The 21505-nt window shown below is 40.3% G+C and overlaps 1 protein-coding gene across 2 annotated transcripts in view; it reads right to left on the reverse strand.

Moving 5' to 3' along the window:
- The window catches only part of CDH8 (cadherin 8), a 156088-nt gene that overhangs the window by 128084 nt on the left and 6499 nt on the right, over positions 1-21505 (reverse strand). The window contains exon 2 of one of the 2 annotated variants that reach the window (XM_077786268.1): positions 11558-12003. The exons of the other annotated variant lie outside the window; for it this stretch is intronic. Within the exon in view, the coding sequence (XP_077642394.1) occupies positions 11558-11809 (252 nt within the window). The 5' untranslated portion in view covers positions 11810-12003. The remainder of the gene's footprint in view (positions 1-11557; positions 12004-21505) is intronic. 2 annotated transcript variants of the gene reach the window in all.

A 21505-nucleotide genomic window follows, 5' to 3' on the forward strand; every position in this document is an offset into this window, starting at 1 on the left:
TGCTTCTGAATAGATGTTGTCTGTGGGATAAATAGTGCCTCAGCCATGCTATGGTTTTTCTCACTCTGTGAGTGTAAAACACATGCATTTCATCCCCTATTCAAAGCACTGCAATGAACCTACTCTCCTGGGGGTGACCTCCAGGCTGACAGAGCAAAGTTTTGCTTTACTATCCATCAGTCTGTCCCCCACAGAGAATTGCCTGCTACAGGGTTTGTGCAGAGTGCATTTGATTTAGATAGAAACATCTACTGAAAAATTCCCTTTAAAACCCAAATATTTGGTTTTGCATCTAGACTGCTCAGTTCCATGCAGTCCTTGGCTTACCAGTGATAGGCAGGAACAAGCAGGTGGTCTTTTGGAAGGGCAGAATTTAGATCAATTACAAAATAATTATGTAATGGAATGATCAGTGCCATTGCTTTCTGCACAGAAATAGAAGATTAATGTTTCCTGACAATTTAGTGTTGTCCATTTTCTTTCTTTATTTTTGAGCTATGGTAACTCCACTGGGCCAACATATTGAAGTATACATATATTTCCTATTATATCTCATTTCAGTTATTAATAAATTACATATCTCAATTAGACAGCAACAGCTTTGAGACAGGAATTGTCTCCTATTCAACAAAATGGTTCAAAATTTTAGCCAAAACTTCTTGATATAAATGGCAGTATTAAGAATTTTCACAATTACTGCTTCTTAGTGCACCAGTCCTCATGATGAGGGTGCATTTTTAAAAATTGCTGAAAAAACGGTTTTACATTGAGGGTTTTTTTTTAAAAACCCATAGTTTAAATATCAGTTTGGTCTTACAGACCAAGTAAAATCCTGGTATATTATTTAAATTATTAAAATAACTTCCATTTTTTCATATGAAAACTCAATAAAAAGTCCTTGTAGAGCACTTGCTGTCAGTTCATGTGGGATAGCCAACAGCATAATCAAGACCCATTAATTAGCAGAAATAAATGAACAAGTTGGAAATATTGTGTTGGCACTACGTCTTGTTTCAGATGATTTTATGTGAAGAAAGAAGCACAAGCATTTTCCCTTTGCCTGTGGACATTGTATTTTCTCGTCAGTATGGAAGGGCAGCACCAGGAATTGCGAAGTGTGCCAGTGGTCTATGTGAAATGCTATAGGCTGCATAATAATTAGAGAACAGGTGGCCTGAAAAACAGGTAATTTAAAATTTAAAAAAGGGAAATAAGACTGAAAAGGGAATAGCAAAATAGCAAGTATGTCAGCAATTCCATTTAGAAGCTCTATTCTATAAAAACATGGCAGATTTTTAATAAACTCTCTGAGGTGAGCACTAGGAGATTCTGAACCTTTTGCATCATGCTTTAATACACAGGTTCATGCTGCACCAATTCTGCTGCCAATTATCTCAAACTAATTAAAAAAAAATCATACAGTGGTTTTACCCATTAGTTTTAAAATCCTGACTGCTTGTCTTGGATGTACAACATGGCAAAATAAAATGTTAAATAGATCCTGAAGATGCCTGTGGCACGATGACTTGGAAAACATTGGGATTGAGAGGTGTGGTTTGGTTCAACCCCTCTGTGCCCCGTGTGCTGCACAGCTGGGTGCCTGTGAAAAATGCATATTTTATGCTTGGCTTTTTGCAGATATTACCATGAATGTTATATGTGTAATGTTGGAAAGTTATACTGTATTAATTCTCTTAAAGAGTGTGTTAAATATAGTTTTAAGTTCCAACATAATGTTAAAATAGAGACTATGTATGTGGGGGGATTTTTCTTTTTAAGAATGAGATCCTTGCTTCAAAGAACACCTAAATCTTCCAAAGGAGAGGAATTTATGGCTTCTTATCAGAAGAAACTAATTTCTGACACACAACAGAGTTTCTTGTTTTAAATAAAATGTATGCACAACCATGAAGGATATATGAATATGCAACAGGTGTATTGTTTTAAAAGTAATTCCTTTGTTCACAAGACATGCTTTTCATAACTTAGTGTCTGAAAGCATCCAGATGTCCGTAATTCTTTACTTTTTATTGTCTTGCAATTGTCCTAACTCTAAACTTTATTACTCTAACTATATTATTATTTTTATAACAATTTTATTATTATTAAACTTTTAAAATTTTTTGGCACATACCCAAATCAGCCGAATTTGAATTTGGCAAGATGAGTAACATCTGTTTCCCACAGCTGCAAAGCCTTTAGGCCTCTGGGATTTGTCCCAGCCAGTTAAGGTGCAGCAGGTGAAGCCTTGGTTGGCATTCATCAGAGTTGCTTTTGCAATTTTGCTTGGAACACAAGCCCGACGAGGAATGTTTGAGGGAGTTGGGGGTGTTTAGCCTGGAGAAGAGGAGGCTCAGAGGTGACCCCATTGCTCTCTGCAGCTCCTGAAGGGAGGTTGCACAGGTGGGGTTGGTCTCTTCCACCGGGCAGCACTGACAGAACCAGAGGACAGTTTCAGGTTGTGTCAGGGAAGGTTCAGGTTGGATATTAGGAAAAAAAATTCACTGAAAGAATAATAAAATACTGGAATTGTCTTCCTAGGGAGGTGGTGGAATCACCATCTCTGGATATGTTTAAAAAAGACTGGACCTGGCACTTGGTGCTATAGTCTGGTTGTGGTGTTAGGGCATAGGTTGGACTTGATGATCTTCGAGGTCTCTTCCAACCTCATTATTCTGAGATTCTGTGAAGGTGTGTGCACTTGATAGAAGAATCATGCAAGGCTCTCCCTGTGCAATCATGCCCTCAATGGACAGCTTGAGTGATGAAATTGAACTCGGGTCCAAATTACATCCTCAAGCTTCCAAAACAATTGAGCGAAACTGACCCAATTCAGAACCGACCAAATTCACAACACTTGAGAAACCTCTGCAATGCCATGAAATCAAAACCAAGCGATTGGCTTTTTCCACAGTGCCCGTTCCAAAATCCCCTTTTCCCGCTGGCAGCAGCGCTCGCACGCAGGGAAAGGAGAATGTGCGGACGCGGCTGCTGGATGGGAGCGGCGATCGCCGGCGCTGCTCGGGAGCGCCTTTCCCGGAGCGCCTTTAGCGGGATGCTCTGGGAGCAGCCTTTTCTTCCAGCTCCTTCCCGGGCTGGAACCAGCTCAGCTTTGCCTCTGCCCACCAGGGGCTGCCCGGGAAGCAGCTGCTGAGCTCAGAGCCCGCAGCAAGGAAAGGGATGTGTTCTGTGGCTCCTAATGATCCCTGCGGTTAATTCAGGAATGCCATTGACAGTCTCCAGGGAGAGCTGCGCTCACTTTTGCTTAGCTGCTGGCATGACTGCTGTAAAATAAAGGCTTTAAAAGAAATCCTTGCAGGGGAATTTTTACACTAATAGGGAGTCCTCAGGAAAAAAGGAAAGTTATGAAGTACGCTGTATCACTGCAGGTGTTCCTCGGGGATCACCGAGAGGCTATTCAAACATATTAATATTTGCCTAAATATCTTTAGGAAAATTATCTGCATTTATTTTACAATTCTACATGCCTCACACATTGCTTGCAAATAGCAGTTACCTTTAAACACTACCTAAAATATTTATTTTAGCAAATTATTCCTATAATGAAACCAACACTGTAAATTGTCCAACATCAACATCCCTGGCTTTGTCAAAAAAAAAAAAACAAAAAAAACCAAAAAAAAAAACAAACAAAAAAAAACCCCAAAACCAAAAAGCCAAACACCAAACAAAAGATCCTCAGCTTTGAATTCCTTGGTCTGTTGCACCACACACATTATGGCTTCCTTTCTCTTCTTTGACTTTACCAGAATAGGAAGAAAACCTAACTTCTAAACCAGAACTTTCAAGAAACAAGATTCATGCAAACTCATTCTCATTATTTTAACTCAAAAACTTATTTTTCTTGTGATTCCTGTGATTGTATATTTATTACATCCTAAAAATACAGTGCTGCCCAGCAGCTACAAAGCCTTTCTCAGGTGTGGCTGAGTTCATGAGGCATCACCCACTTGAGCTCCACAGCTCTTACTGGAAGCCTGAAGCTACCAAAGGAATTTCTCCTTTTAATACAAAATTAAGGTTTTTGTTACACAAATCCATGGCACGTAGAGGAATATCCTATCTGGATCTGAGAACAATAAAATTTCCCTTTCACTTTACTGGTTGAAAGACACATCCCAGCACTTTTGGGAAATCACAGGTACCTGAGAGCTCATGGATGGATGGGAAATATGCTTGTCAAGTTCAGCAAGGACAAACTTTTAGCAAAAAGCTCCCCTCACAATTGGCACTAATTGGTAGTTAAATTGACAAGTGGAACTGAAGCATCTTGACAGCTCAAGGGGTGGGCCCTACAGGTAGAAATTGAAAACCATTTACTGAAGCAATGTTGGAAAGACTAAACAATCATAGAGCATGTCAGAATATCATGGGGAAAGCTCAACTCAATTTTTCATAGTGTCACTTCAGCATTTTCCATGCACACTTGGACAACGTTTCACTGAGAGGAAGATAAAGTTTTCAGATCAATATATTGAAAAGCACACAAGCTTCTAATTCTTTACAAACAAACAAAATGTTCAATATTAGCTGCTCTTTTTTCAGAATACCAGAAATTTTTGTGGCTCTAGAAAAACATGACCAAGAAATTTAAGTGAATAATGCTAGAGTAACATATACCATCCCTTTTATTAAAAAAAAAAAAGGAAATTTTAAAAAAACACCAATCCCAAAGAGAACAAAGCAAAAAATAAACAAACAAAACCAGCAAAACCCTTGCCCAACTTTTAATTTATTCTTCACATCATAGATGTTTTCCTACTCCATGAAAGAAAATACAGGCAGTTGAGGAGGTGCCTGGTGTTTTGCAGTTTGACCCTTTAAGATGCTGGATTCATAACTAACTGATAAAATGCCTCTCTGAAGTTATTACCAGTCCTGTTCTATAGCTGATGTTCAAGGGGTTTAAGTTGTGTCTATGCTTAAATTGTGGTTATATCATGCCCCGGGCTGGAGATGAAGGAGCATGAAAGTGTTCAACTGCATTCAGTAATAATCCCAGAAATATACAGAAATGAGATTTTCAGTGTCTGGAGAGATGCCTTTTTTCTTAAATCTTAGAGAAATCAGTAAAATGTTTTTTACACTGTAGTAGGAAATGTGGACACTGTTGGGTCAGTCAAACTGTTCTTGTTTAAATTTATGCTTTATATTGAAATTTCTTCTTGGAACTTGTTCTCAGTTAAAAAGAAACAGATGAAAGTTGTGCAGGCTCAGGAATATTTTTTTTTTAAAAACCAAGACTATTAACAGACTTCTATAAAATGTTGTCTGCTATGTTTATTTTCTTTGCAGTAACATTTAATTACAGAGAGTTTTTCTTAGCTAGTTATACTCCTGCTTACTAAGCTGATTGAGACTATGCAAACTGGAGCATTTTGTGTGTGCAGTACACAGTCACCTCTTCCCTTTCAAGCACACAAAAGGCAGGGGGAATTTGTATTTTTCATAAAGAATACAGTAACAAAATAATTGACACATTTCAGCTTCTGGGAATTTATTAAACTTTAGCAGGGAAACTAGTGTGTAATTATGGTTGCAAAATAACAACAAAAATCTAAGGCTCAGAAGGCAATGTTGACTTTGCAGCATTTCAGATACTGAATATTTTATGGCATGCATTTAAATCATAGAAAAACATACAAGTGTGTATTAGAAAAAAAATATTAGAATCTATTTTAAATGGTGTTGCGATTGCTGTTCTGTGAAAACTTTACCAAAGCATTAATGTAGGATTATGCTGTATCCTATGAAACATGCCAGGACACTGCTACTTCTACAAGTCACAAGGATTTTTTCACTCAGGGGAAACAGCATTTAATGAATTCCTCAAAATACTGCAAGCCTTAGTTATATACATTTCTGGTTTGCATCACTTGAGTACAACAGTATTTTCAGGCAGCCATCATAATCACAAGCTCAGGGCAGGAATGAAAAGCAAAATGTGAGGAAGGAACTTGTTTCACTAAAACCTTATTTATTTCACCTTTTTGCATCACTTGTGCTTCAACAGAACTAGCCATGATTTTAAACAGTAATATTTTATTTACCATTTCCTGGTGAAGGTAGAAAATGCATGTTGGTGACGAAATCAAGGATTGCACAGATAATGTAGATTGCATGGATAATGTAGAACATACAGCTCCAAGCTGTTTATAAGTGCTCTCTGCATTTCCACGTTGGGGTTTTACAGCAGCTCAGCCTGAAGCACTTGATGTGAGAACAGGATGCCTCTCCACTGCTCCTCCTACAGGAAAATTGTTTCTCCTCTACAGCCCTGAACCCAAGCCCCAAACATCAAGGGGAAAATCTCTGTTGCTCCAAACAGCAAAAGTTGCCCAGTTTCCTCATCCCACAAACCATGCAAGAAAATCTGCATTGAACAGAATGCAAAGACACAAAGCAGGCACGGGTGGAAAACCTCCCTGAGCTCACCACAGCCTGGCCATGCTTGCTGAGCCTCACCAGTACAGTCTCACTGCTTTCCTCCCATCCAGAATTTTCAGAGCACCTTCTCCAAAGCCCTGGACCAGGCACAGATGTGCCACAGGGGCTGCTCTTCCCTGCCACACTCACTTCCCAAATCTCTCCTCAAACACAAAACAGGCAATCAATTTTTTTGGGACTGGAAACAAGGAAATCCAAAAAGTCTAGGGGAGGTTCTGGGACAACCTGGACAGTGGAGTGGTGTGACACAGACAGCATCAACCTGAGTGACTGCTGGTGGAATTTTGTGTCTGGACCTAAATTTGGATTATTTTATCAGTAAGAGAGAGAACATAAACACAAACAAACAACTCTTGTGGCCTTCATTGCCTCTTTCCTTCTCTCCACGCTTCTTGAGGTTAAAAAAGCCAAACAAGTGACAGGTTCTGCACCATGGATGGATCACCCTGGGTGTATGGACAGGCTGGAACAAGAAGCTGGAGAGATGACACAGGAGGGTGCTGGCACTGCTCAGGCTCCCAGGGAATGCGCACGGCCCCGAGGCTGCCAGAGCTGCAGGAGTGTTTGGACAGCACTGCCAGGGATGCCCAGGGGGATTGTTGGGGGCTCTGGGCAGGGATAAGGTGCACTTGGATGATCCTTGTGCATCCCTTCTAACTGAGCACATTCTACAAGTCTAACTAAAAACAACTGCTATTACATTAACGATCCCAGAGTTTTGCTTACATCTATTAAACCAGGTCCTAACCCGTTTAAAGCATCACGAACAACACATGTTCCATAAAACAGGAGCTGCAGTACCCCAAAAGCAGCTTCCTAATGCTCTTTCACTTTATTACCTATGTCATTGTGAATTCAGAGGCTGTCTCCTGTGAAAGAACAGTGGCATTTGCTGGAGCCCAGATTTCACAGCACATCTGCCGTGGTGCTGTACGAGCATGCAGAGGAGATGAAGAAGATGCAGCAGGGTATAGCAAGTGGAAGTTCTACCCAACTAATCAAGTCCACAGGGACAGCATGCAGTGTCACAAGACATATCACTCTACACTTGAATGAGGTTGTCAGCCACAGGGAGGCTGCTAGCTGCTGACAGCACCGTGCAGGATGGGGAGGCTTCTAAAAGAGACACAGAAGCTTTGCAAAGTATGTACCTGCTTCTGTGAGTGAAGGGGAAAAAAAAGGAACGAAGTACAAAAGGGTATTTGCAAATCTGTCACTCGGTATTCTATTGCTGGGAATAAACCCAAACTCATTTGACGTGTGTTGCATGAACACAAAAAAGGTTACCTTGCAGGTTTCTCAAAATGCACACATACATTTTCACATGTGCAGATCAAAATAATATGGGACTTACTTGAATAAGAATGATATAAAGCTATTAGAGAATGTCCAAAGGAGGGACACAGAGCATGAAGCTGTGCCAGGGGATGGCTATGCTGAAAATCAGAGAAAGGTTCTGCTTCCCCCAGAGGTGCTGGCATTGCCCAGGCTCCCCAGGGAATGGGCACAGCCCCGAGGCTGCCAGGGATGCACAGGAGGGATTGCTGGGCATCTGGGACAGGAGCTGGACTGGATGATCCTGATGGATCCTTTCCAATACAGGATATTCTATTCCATGATTCTATGAAAATGCCATGTGGCAAAATAAATGCCATCTGAATATAACCCTAAAAAAGTAAGTTAAAACCTAGAATATTTGTGGCTTTTAATAGGAAATCTCATAAATTCAAAAAGCACTTCTTTGCAGATGTGTGAACTTGGGTAGAGTTGCTCACTTTGAGCTTGATCCTACCAAACATAATAACAAAAATTGGCATCAAAAGTGCATATTGCTCAAATTCATCCTAAGAGGTTCAAGAATGAAAGCAAAATATTTGCTCCAGTCCTTTACTCGAGCCATTGAAGAAAGACACATCATTTTAAAAGGTGTTCACATTAATTCCTCTTATTAGTCTCACCCCAGTTTATTTCATTTATTAGAGCAAATACACTGGGAATGCATTTATTACTCTATATCCATGCAGAAAAGCAATGAAGAAGCACCTCTGAAGTGTGTGCAGTTGCTTTGCACCACTTAAAACTCCAGAGAAGAGTCTTTATGTCTGGAAGCTGTTTCCCCTGGAAAAACTGAGCAGTTTAATAAAAGATACTACAGACCTCTGCAATCCTGTCTTGCTACATTTCCCTGTACTTCACAAACTTTGGTATGAGACCCTTTTAACCAACAGGAGGAACTCGAAGACTCTGCATTCAGGCTTTTATTTGCAAAGTGATTTGTACCCTATAAAATTAATCTGTTTTCAGTTTTATTTTGCTGATAAATTCCATCAATTCCATTAGAACCAAATGTTTCTACTCAGTGCCTTTCCACCCACTAACACAAAAAACATTATTTAAGTATCAGTTCTATTCTCAGCAGTTCTTAAGAGCTGAATTTTCAGTGGGTTTTAAAGGTCCATTTGAAAACATAAAACAAATTTTGCTTGTGTGTGTATTGTTTCTGTTTGTGCAAAACTTATTTTTGTATTTATTCTCCAAAGCACCTAATTAAATGTTTGTACAAAACACACATGACTATGAAAAGCACCAGGTACACTCTACAACAGCGTAGAGGCAAAAATTGCAACAAAGATCTACATTATTAGATTTGCTTCTAGAATGTTTTCTTTGAAGTGATTAACCACCAAATAAAAGATTTGTTTGAAGATTGTACTAGAACTTTCAACACAGAGAAACTTTCACAGAGCAAGCAATACTGGCTCTGTAACAGGATAAAAGTACATTTACATCCAGAAAATGCAGCAAAAATGGGGCAGACATTTAATATCACTCTCTCCACAACGTTAAGCCTCTCTGCACTCTCTATATCCTGTTTTACTGAGTGTTCTTCATTCAAAGTCTGGCAAAATAGGAAAAAAGAAAATCGAGGTAAATCATAGGGCAGCAAAAATAGTCAATAAAGTCCCAGAATGAAGGAGATACCCCAGGTGTGCAAACCCTTTGGCAGGGGAAAACCTCAGAAGGTGGAGGAAGAGTGTAAGTGGAAAAGCCAGGAGGAGGAACCAGGTATGTGCAAATCCACTGCGAGTTCTGAAAAGGAGGTTATTTTTAAAATGCACAGTGGATAAGAAACCAATGAGGGTGACAGAGGACAAACCACAGCCCAACTTCACGGAAAAAGAAAGCATTTTTCTTGTGACTTTCTGTACACCCTTAAGTTTTGGGAAGGATTGCCAAGAAGTATAATTGAGGGAGTCTCTGCTTTCCAGTCAGGAAGGATTAAAAGCAGCTCTGAAAGCTGTGGAGTACCTCTGCTCCCACTGGCTGCACACCAGCCTGAGAGCACTCTCAGTACTCACAAGCCTTGGGAAAGAAAAATAAGTCAGAAATATGGATGATTTTTCTGGAGAGGGAGAAAAAATAGAGAGAATTCCAAAAATATTCTATGTTGTTCTAATGAATAAACCAAAAATTCTTCCCTATGGGAACAAATTCTGCTTCTTGCTCATTTCCGTCTATAACGTGCAGTGTTTTAATTATGCAGCAGTCTCAACAAATAGATTATCACAGCATTTTAGCTAATTCTATTTAAAATGCCAGAAGAAAATGGGATAATGTCTTCCTTGGTTTGGCTTAGTTTAACCTACCCACTTCTATTCACCAATGACTCAAACGATTCAGGATATTATAACCACCAAAAAAAACCCTTAAAATAGTAGAAATATTTAGACCTGGATATACCCTGAAAATCAAAATAACACGAAGTACAAACCCAGGATTCTTCCCAGCTACTCAAAATAATTTTAAAAGCTCAACTAAAAAAATCCAGAAAGAATGGGTTGAATAAAACATTTTAAGATGTGAAATATGAACATTGCTGTCTCTGTGAAACTGAAATACGTTACTAACCCCAGAGAAACAAATGAGAACAGATACCAAAATCCTGATATAAATGTAAATTGACACAGCACCAAAAGTCCCTGGATAGAAAGCTCATTACACTTTCTGACCTTGAGTCTCACCTGGAAAGTGGCTGCACTAGGGAAGATTTGGAAATGCACTTGATCTCTGTTCTCTTCAATAACTGAATAGAGCTGTTGACAGTCCCTATATTATATATTATACTATATGCTATTCATTTATCCATGGAAATTCCAAGATTACCATGAAATTAACTCTTATCCATAGTTTGTCTAGAATTTTTTTTTTTTACTCAACCTCAGTAGCCAGCTAGTAAGACTATAATGCACTTTGTTGTTCAGTGGGAATTGAACTTTAGTGATAAACAATTAAGGTATTTATACCTGCTCATTGCCAAACATGCATTTATGAACAGATCATTCTTTTCTAAGAATAATTCTGATGGCAATTCAACCCTGATGGATACAGATGGCTCATACAAGTGCAAGGCTGATTCACTGACTGGAGGTAACACCCTGAGCTACAGAATAAACTAATGCATGGCAACAAGCAAAGCTTCAGGGCAGCAGAAAAGCTGTGACACTGAAAAAGATGATAATTTGCCCTGTGTTATCTTCCTAACTTTGACATTAAATTACAAAATCTGCAGCAATAATGTTATTCCATATGTGTGCATAGACCTCCATATAAACTAGGACCTTTGTTGTACAGTCCCCACTTTCCTTTTTGGTTCTTGTTTTTTAAAAATCCTTAGAGCATAAACACTTTGATTCATCAGACTGTATGACCTATACAATGACCTATAGGTGTAACAACCTTTAGGAATGCACAAGACCATATTGCAAAGAGCTGCTTTGGTAAAATTCAGCTGACAGAGGTGAGGAGTGTTGACTAATGATACAAAAGAAAGGATGTGATCACGCTTGTGGGGCTTTTTGACAAATGATATATGCATATTTTGGTTGGAAATAACAAGTTAGCCAACTAGGAAATCATGTCCTTACAGTCTGGTATATTTAAAGCACAAATCTATGGATATTAAGAGAATTATTTTGGAATCACAAAGCACCTCAGTCTGAAATTCCTTAGAAGAGTCTGAATGACTGAGGACCTTCTCATGTCACACATTTATACATTCAGAGAAAAAAAATCCCAAATCTTGTCTTACCCGGCCAACTAGGATTGGTTCAGGTCCAGAAAATTCTTCCAATACAAACATTTGATTCCAAACCCAGCCTCTCTTGGAACGGTGCAAAATTCTTTGTTCTTCATTTAGCCTTTTTAGTCCTGTACTGGATCCACTTGGTAGTACTTGAGATTGATTCATTGGAGCCATATAAATGGAAGGAAGGACAGTAATCCATAATATTATTAATGGAGTCCACGTATCCATAAGCATCTCCGTTAGTCTTTCTGGCATTGTACCACAACTAGGCAAATCACCACAGAAATGAAATTATTATTTTGCTTTCCTCCAGACTGTAGCAATCCAATTCATCACGCAGTACAGAACATTTACTTACAGCTCCTCCATGTGTTTACAGCACAGTCAATGTAAAAATAGCTCAGATGAGAAAAACATGATCCATTGAGTTTTCCAGTCATTAAAGATTCCTGGTGGGGGAAAGAAAAAAAGAAAGTTCAAATCAGTGACTAAAGAGCTTAGGAAAGCATTCTGAAACATCTTATTTACTTTTACATTATAAATCAGCCATGTTAGGGTTTAAATTTGTAGTTCATAATATTATTGCACAGTCAAATTGATTCTGTGTGTTCTTTCATTGCCTGAAACACCAAGAGAAGACCCAGATAAATTATTACATGCACTTAGGAAAATAGTCAGGCCTAAGAATTGGATGGGGTTTGCAGTAACCTGGTCTAGTGGCAGGTGTCCCTGTCAGTGGCAGGGAGATGGAAATGGAGGATCTTGAAGGTCCCTCCCAACCCAAACTGTTCTGGGACCTTGCAGTTCATCTGAGAGTCTGAAGAAGCTGCCAACCTTCTCTGCACTGTTAATGTGGTCAACTACAAACACATATTCTGTCATATAAGCAAATCAAAATAAAGTTCTTGCATCCTTATGCTTCTTTCCTCCACAAAAAAAAAAAAAAAACCAAAAAAAAAACCACCAAACCAACAACAACAACAACAACAACAAAACTAACTCCTGAGTGTACAAGGCTCCAGCAGCCCACTGTCTGTTCAGCCATCACGTCTCTGCAGCAGCACCACTGCCCAGCAGAAACAGCACTGCTAAATCCTCTGTGAAATCCATGATTCCCAGACCAGACCACTACCAGGACCTAAAGAAACCCATTTATGCACATCTGCACTACAGGTGTCAGTGTCTCTCCTCTCTCAGAGAAAGCACACAGTCGTGTTTCATTTCAAAGACATTTTCCTAGATGGACACTTGGGAGCATTTTGTCTTTCTTTCCTTGCCCACCCTTTGATGTACTAAAAGGTCACACCACGTTTCATCTCAGAGTAAATATTCCTTGAAATGGAAAGGCAAGTTAACATAGCAGGGCTGATGCCAGACGGATGGGCAAACCCAGAAATGCAGCCACAGATCATATGGAAAACTAGATGGGATGCAGCTCAGATAAATGGGCTGCATTACAGGGTTATGGAATTACCTGAAAAGAGTCTTGATACATTTTCTTTGAATCACATCCAAACAATCTCAGGAGAAACCATTATATACAAGAGAGTAGGAACAGCTATTCTTAAGCTTACACTGTGTTTTAGGCTGGCTTTCTTCTACTTTAAGATTAATCACTAGTGTTGCATGTTTATGAAAATCCTGAGAGCTGAGTTGTTTGTTAGGTGGGTTTGGTTTTTTTTGTTGTTTTTTTTTTTGGAGGGGGGGGAGTAGCAGTGGTTTGTTGTTCAGCAGTTCTTTTAAAAGCAAACAATGTAGAAAGTATTTTTTTTAAACTTCAGTAATTGCCAAAGCAACTGTGAAATCTGTTGCATGAAAACCTGAAACTGTGAGAAATTTGTCTTGTTAGAAGGGGAGAGGAGCTGCTACCAAAGTGAAACTCAATCCCTCAAGCAGCATGGAAGAATGGTGAGCTAATAGTGCAGTGCTTTGACAATGCCTCCAGAATGAGGGGAATATCCATTACAGGAGAACCTGGAGCTCCATAGGCCTCACTGCCAACTGGGGTGGAAATAACAGAATCAGAGAATACAGCAAGCTCTCGTGAGGAAGTTTTGGGGAAAATGTGAGAGAAGTGAGATGCTTTAAATGTCTTGACATTCTCTCAATCCCAGAAAAGGAAGAGGAGCACACAGTCTAATGATGGAATGCATCAGTCACCCTCTGAAAAGCCTCTTCAGTCCAGGGAATTAAATGGATTTTGCTGCTGCTGCTTTCTGGCACACGTTAAACAGAGATTTCCAGGGAAATGTTTGTAGGTATAAGGTATTGAAAGAGATAAACAGCCAAATTTCAGTCAAAGTGATTGGTTTTGCTCTAATGGGATCCTCTTTATATCTCACTGTATGAGTGGGTGCCTGTGCCTGCCAGGACACAGATTTCTCTGATTTCTTCAATGAAGCAAGAATCAAAACACAGGAGAAATAGAACCACTGTAAAATTAAGCAAGAGACATAATCTTCAACCAACACCCAGGATTAAATTCAAAATGGGGTGGCAGAAATCTGAAAACACAACTTAAGGGTCTTTTTTAGGGGTTGAACAGAACAAGATGTAAGTACTCTTCTCTTTTTAGAGTGACTGTTTCTGGGTGAAAAACCACTTTGTATATAAACCCAAAAAACCCCTTAGAGAAAAGGACCCAAGTGGGCATGACTGACTTCCTTACACTTCCAGCACAAGTTGATATAATTCTTCTTACCAACAGGACCAAATAATAATAAAGCACTTCCTTTCATATTCAAGAAGCTTTTTGAAAACAATTCCTAATTAATCTCCACAGCCTTCTAAAAGAAATGAAATAAATGTGATAAAACAATATGATGCTCCCAGAACCATTTTTGGTTGAAGAAAGAAGAGGATATTTGGTTTTCACACTGCCACTCTCAATCCTTAGAAAGCATTAAGTTCATTTCAGTGCATCCCTCCTCAGTTCCTCCCCCAGACTTCCTGCTTGTTACTCTTCATTTACTCCAATCAAATTGAGGTCCTATCCACTCACACTAATACAGAAGATTCACTGTGACTGGGCTGTCCTCATGGTAGCTGTGTGTTCAGCAATACCTTAAGGCAAAGGAGTCCAAAGCACATCAGAAATATCAGCAGTACCATGAAACCCCCTCAGTGGAACAGCCCCGTGAGGAGCAGAGTTACACAAGCTCAGAGCACTGGCAGCAGGGTTGGGCAGTGCAGGAAAAAGGGAAAAAACCCAATGGGACTTTGGCACATCCCAGTCCTGCAGAAGGATGTGACCAGTGTGGAACCATGGAGCTGGATTGTCAGAACTCCAAATGTCCCTCAGACATTTTTGGAGGTTCCAGGCCCAGGTCAGAAGCATTTGAGACCCTGGCAGGCAGCTGGAAACAGCTGTGATTTTGGGTTTGAACTATGGAATGATTTACCAACCTTGCAGGGAGAACAAGAAGTCACAAAAGTTTAGATATTAGAGTAGAAATGAAGTAAAGGGGAGAATTTTTGAGTGCTGTACAGGGGGGTTTTAAATCTTGAACAGGGGGGTTTGGGTTTTGTACATGGAAATCATTAGTTTTAAAATAGAAAGATTTAGGCTTGTCCTGTTCTCCCTGTTTCTTCTTCCTTACCTCCATGTTCTTACTAATGTTAGAACTCACAAATTAGTTTGGAGTAGAAAAGCACCATTTAATATAGGTAATAGGCATTAGGAGAAAACTATAAAAATTTAACACATAATATACCATATAAAAGATAACACCAACCCTGGGCAGGGGGAAAAAAGAAGAAAACAAGAGTCAAAAAAAATGTCAAAGTGTGTGTGTGCCTTTGCCTGAGCTGCTGAACAAACTGCAGCATCTTAAGAAAAAAATCTTTTAAATAACTTGCAATAAACTACCTTAATACCAAACAACAAAAGACTACTGAGCCTTTCTTTAAAAGCACAAGTTAAAAAAAGAAATTTTTCCACCACACAGAGCCACCCCCAACCTAGAGTAAGCTCCAACACTGGATAAAGTTTGCCACAGCTCAAGCTGGACTACAGGAGTCTTGTAAGAGTTATTTGAGAAACAGACTCTCATTCAGGCTCTATCAGTGACTCAGGGCATACACTTTATGTGATGCATGGAGGTGGGATTTCCCCCAGATTTCTTTACCAAACTTGGAAATTACTTTTCTGCCCCATTCCTGAGAGCAGAACACCATGTATACGGCTGAGAGCTGATGGAAGGCATTTTAAATATGTGGCCCAACAATTTACACATTGGCTAATAGGAAAATTGAGAAATGTCTTGCACTCAAATTGCAATCCTCTGGGTTAGATGTGTAGGAGGGGATGACAGGACTCTTGAAGCAGGCTAAGATAACATTAAAAGCCATATGTAAAGATAGACTTGGAAATCAAGGAAGACCAGGTGAGGAACAGTAGCAGTTTCCCTTCTTACATTATGCCACAGTCTAAAGCAGTGGTGAGAATGGAATGGCAGCAAAATTATTCCAGTGAAGCCAGAATGATTTTTTTCTAAGCAACAATAAGAAAAGAAGCATGTGGCCCTTCAAGAGTGTATTTCACAGAATCATGGAAACACAGAATGGTTTGGGTTGGGAGGGACCTTAAATCCCATCCAGTGCCACCCCTGCCATGGCAGGGTCCCCTTCCCCTGTCCCAGGCTGCTCCAGCCCCAGTGTCCAACCTGGCCTTGGGCACTGCCAGGGATCCAGGGGCAGCCACAGCTGCTCTGGGCACCTGGGCCAGGGCTGCCCACCCTGCCAGGGAACAATTCCTCATTCCCAACATCCCATCCAGCCCTGCCCTGTGGCACTGGGAGCCATTCCCTGTGCCCTGTCCCTCCAGCCCTTGGCAATTGTCTCTCTCCATCTTTCCTGCAGCTCCTCCAGGCCCTGCAGGGCACCCTGAGCTCAGCCCAAAGCTCCTCCTGTGCAGGTGGGCGATGCCAGCTGTGCCAGCCTCTCCTCCCAGCAGAGCTGCTCCATCCCCTGCTCCTCCTGTGCCCCTCTGGGCTCTCTCAGCAGCTCCAGGTCCCTCCTGTGCTGGCCCAGGGCTGGAGGCAGTGCTCCACCTTCAACAAGATTTTGCTTGTGTTGATAAAAGTATAATTTTTGCTTTTAATCTCCACATATTCAGATGGCCTTGGGCTGTTGCCTTAAACAAAACTTCAGTGATCTTCTGAGTGGTTTCCCTGTACACTGTCAGGTATATATAACTCCAGATCACCTCTAATCCAGCAAAGCTGTTTACAAAACAGCTTTAGTTCTCTATTCATGCCTGAGAGGAGAAAGTGATATTTAAAATATAAAGAATGTCTTTAATGTAGCAAATAGATGAAAGAAAATGCTCCACTATGTCACGGAGTAGAGATTCAAACAACTGCCTTATGTTTTCTAAAACTTAAAATGTATTCATAAATTTTGTTCTCTGTGCACATCGTATAGAGAAATACAGATAAAGCTGAGTAGTTTGTTTTGCACTCTGTGTGTTGATGAAGTTTTAGAAAAATATTATTCTGCTCACAGGAACTTGCATCTTGGAACTCTACTCATAAAACTCAGACATGTAGTGTGTAAGTCTTGTACAAGTACAAGACAAGGTGATTACAAAGAGGTTTATAACCTAACAGGAGGACATAACCAGCACACAGCTTCAGCAAACACTGAGACCTGTTCTGGAGCTCAGATCTATGCAGGTCACAGCTGGGAGTTCATCCCTTGCACAGAATTTCTAACAGGTGTGGCAGTGGGCACTTACAGAGATATAAAGCTCCTTTTGTGCATGAGTGGAGGAAAGTGCTTCTGACAGAGTTTATTTCACTACAACCATTTTAAAATCATCTTGTAGCTTTAAAAGGTGACCACTGCAATCTGTTAAATAGATTAATAAACTTAATAAAAGTATTAAGGTATAAACTTCCCATTGAAAAAGAAGCAAAGTTAGATCATATAAAGCTTTAACAATTTTTTTTTATTTCTTTTTAAAAGCACAGAATATTCATCTGGTCAGATAAGCCCCTTTATTAAATGCCAGTGCATTGATTTACACTGTGATCTCAGTTCAAAATATTTTAGAGCCACTCTAGCATTTCTCCACACTAGAGACATGGAGGGTTGTCTTTAGAAGTGCAGCAAAGTTTTTTCATTATTTTATTTGCAGTGATGATATGCAGCATCTCAGTCCTTTGAACTCACTATTTCATTGTGATGAATTTTGTGAGTTACTAAACAACTGTTTTTAAGGTAAAATAAAACCCTTGGGTACTGCTTTCTTTAAATTAGTTACTCCAGAGATACCAAAAAATAAAAACCTGATGATTTTTGCCCAAAAGGATGTTTTTGGTAGAATTTTCAGTATTCACTATATTTTATACATTAAATACCTAATTTCTATTTTAGATGCTGATTTAATATAAGCAAGTCCTTATTACAATACAAGAAACCTCAAATAATTGATGAGAGGTCTTCATTTAATGACTGCCTAGAGAATGCCAGCCAGTGCCATTTCTTACCTTTTTTTGGTTTTTGGTGGGTTTTTTTTGTTTGTTTGTTTTGTTTGTTTGGGGTTTTTTTTTTTGCCCCACAGGGGTGGAATATCTGTTAATTTTACAGGTTTTTTTTCTTCTGCACATTGTTCTTGTTTCTTAAACTTTTTAGGTTTCTTCTTACCTCTCTAGGTATTGGCTACACTACAACTTTTTCTTCCTTGTCCCTTTTCTCAAGGACTCAGAGAAGGTTCTTTCCCACCAAAAGCAGCAAAAGAATGCAAAGCCTCCCCACAGTGGGCACAGTGATTATCTTTGCCTCACTCATCCCTGCTTGGCAGCACAACAGAGCTTTATGTTTTCAGTCACAGAAATGAAAGGCCTTAATGCTCCAGTGCCACTTGTAGGAATTCTTCTTACTCTTTCCATAGAAACCCAGAGTGGTTTGGGTTGGAAGGGACCTTAAATCACACCCAGTGCCACCCCAGCCATGGCAGGGACCCCTTCCCCTGTCCCAGGCTGCTCCAGCCCCAGTGTCCAACCTGGCCTTGGGCACTGCCAGGGATCCAGGGGCAGCCACAGCTGCTCTGGGCACCTGGGCCAGGGCTGCCCACCCTGCCAGGGAACAATTCCTCATTCCCAACATCCCATCCAGCCCTGCCCTGGGGCACTGGGAGCCATTCCCTGTGTCCTGTCCCTCCAGCCCTTGGCAATTGTCTCTCTCCATCTTTCCTGCAGCTCCTCCAGGCCCTGCAGGGCACCCTGAGCTCAGCCCAAAGCTCCTCCTGTGCAGGTGAGCGATGCCAGCTGTGCCAGCCTTTCCTCCCAGCAGAGCTGCTCCATCCCTCTCACAACAAAACTGTGGTTTTTAATTTGCCATTAAAGCAGAACAAACCTAAATTCCATCTGAAAAGAACTATCAAAACACTATATCCAACAAATAAGCATGTCATCCTTGCCTGCATATCTCAGCTCCATACTCATCCTGTTTCCAGTATGTATCTATTAAATTGTACCTGAACTTGATTTAAATCACCTTGGATAAGGCAGCAAGCTCATGTTTTCTTCTGCAAAGCAACGAATACTTCTTGCCATAAATAATAACGTTTATTCCTCAGAGGATTTTTCGTTTGTGTAAAGATTAGTCACTTACTCACAAAACAGTCAAATTAAGAGGCAGTTCTCCACCTAAGAGCAAGATGAAGAGGGAGTGAGGCTGTAATCAGCCACGCTGCCATGGCAGTGGCTCAGATCCTGCTCACAGTGCCCACTGCAAAGTGCCACTTGCATGCCCTGGCTAGGCTCTCCTGCCTCTTATCTGCCAGCAGAACTGTGTGCAGTCACTCCCTAACCCAGTTCTGTCAAAATGATCTTGTTAACTTAAACGTCTTTAATAGTAAGGTGTTTTTAAACCAAATCATTTTGACAGAGCTGGGCTAGGCCATTGCTCATGCTATAATTCCTCCAAGAACAATTTTCATTTAAGAGGCTCTTACCCCCCCTCAGCCCCTACAACATGCAAGCTACACGTTCCCAATAATTGGTCTCCATTCCCATTCCTTCTCCACTGCACTTTTCTGTCCCTCCAGTTGTGCAATTTGCAATCAACACTGTAAAAGGGGCTAGTGAAATGTGGGTTAACAAACACAATTTGCAACAAAATCTTGTTCCAAAAAGTCTTTTCCCTCAAGACTCTAACCCAGATCATTGCAGAACTAAAAAATCCATCAACTATAGGACAACAACAGGAGGTTTTGAGAACTGTGCTGACAAAAAGCACATGAAGTTTCACTATGTAGTTCAGAAAGCAAAGAAATAGTTGAATCAACAAAATTGAGTGGAGGAAAACTTCTGGAGAAGAGGAGAAACAGGCAATTAGGGACAGAAAACTACTTAAATAAATGTCTGATGGACTCCTGCTATCCAGTCATGGTAACCTGCTGTGGTTTTATTCATTGATGCTGGAGGTTTTAGGGACAGATGTGCTGGTCTGAGAGAAGGCTCCATCAGGAGGGAGCTGCTGTGGGCCAGCACAGCCCAGTGCCCTGGAGAGGGGCTGGACAGGGCACAGAGGCAGCAGCCACACTCCGGGCCGGGCATGGCCCAGGCACTGCTGCCAACCAGAACGACCCCAGGTAGCTGCAGCAGATTGCACTAACAGTGATTTTAAAGGACTGTTACATCACCTGGACTTAGCTGTAACACAGAAAAGCATTAAGGCATTATCCACACATCCTTTCCCTCGGCCACACACCTGAAATTGCACAGGGAGGGAAATGAGCTGGGAAATGTTACACGAAATCCTTGGTGCTGGCAGAGCTTCCTGCCAATCCAAGTGCAAATCCGTTCTCCGAGTTCATTTTGATGTACTACTCGTGGCAATTTACTTATGGCTGTCTGGGAAATCAAAAGCAGGTTCCTAAAGCATTATTTATTTCAGCAGCAATGGCAACAGGAACCACCCTACTCCTGCTTTTGTCTTAGGTGTTCTGCTCTACCCACACACAGAGTAATTCAGTGAGCAAAGACACATCACTTTATCTTTTTAAGCTTAGTCATACTCTGCTACCCTTTAAAGACTTCTGCACAGTTCTTTAGGTTATTAAGTGAGTTCCTGAGCTTGTGTCAAATGCTAAAGGACTGGTTTAGGCAAACTGTTAACCTCTGCATCAGATGTAGCTGAGGGAATCCATGCACTGGGAAAATATGGACATGCAGCTACAGAAATGCAACAGTTTCTTCAACACCTAGAGCTCTAATAATTACTGAAGGATTTATTAATCTATCAGGAAGATTAGCATTACCAAAAAGCAGGTTACTTCTGTTTTAGGGGGTCTGTTACAGAGGCAGACAGACAAAGGTTTAGAAAAGCCTTTCTAAGACAAATTCCTCTGCCTTCTTTCTCTTACTTGGCTGCTTTACTGGGAAACATCTTTTGGTGTTCTGGAGTGGAGATGAGGCTGTTTTAGGATATAGGTCCTTATCTGTCACAGCTTCACTGAGGCTTTGGGATAGAGAGAAAATGACAAAACCCATCACATTGAAATATATCTCCATTATTATTATTATTATTAATTATTTGTTATTTTGTGCCTGCTTAACATGGTACTTTATCATATCTACAAAGTATTTTTTATGTGACTGGCTAAATATTTTTTTCTAATTTTTGACAAATGTTTACTATCAGGTAATTCTTTCTTAAAAAAACCAATCCACAAAAGAGTATCTTGACCCAGTGATATGCCTTTTGTACAACTCCTCTTGGTATCAATAGAATTTCTTTTTTTGTTAGTCTTTGATAGTAAAATCAATATGGGGCAACTTTAAAGCTGTCAAGGCTCAGACTTTTTGTATATAAAGCTGTCAATCTTTCCAGAAGCAGCCACTACTTTATGGAACCAGAATGCTTTTAAAGAAATACACCAAGGGTGTTGTCAGAACCTTCAAACTATTTTTATTCTTTATTATTCCTTGCTTTGTGCAGTGC

The sequence above is a fragment of the Lonchura striata genome, chromosome 13, assembly GCF_046129695.1.
Source record: "Lonchura striata isolate bLonStr1 chromosome 13, bLonStr1.mat, whole genome shotgun sequence".
NCBI classification, from domain to species: Eukaryota; Metazoa; Chordata; class Aves; order Passeriformes; family Estrildidae; genus Lonchura; species Lonchura striata.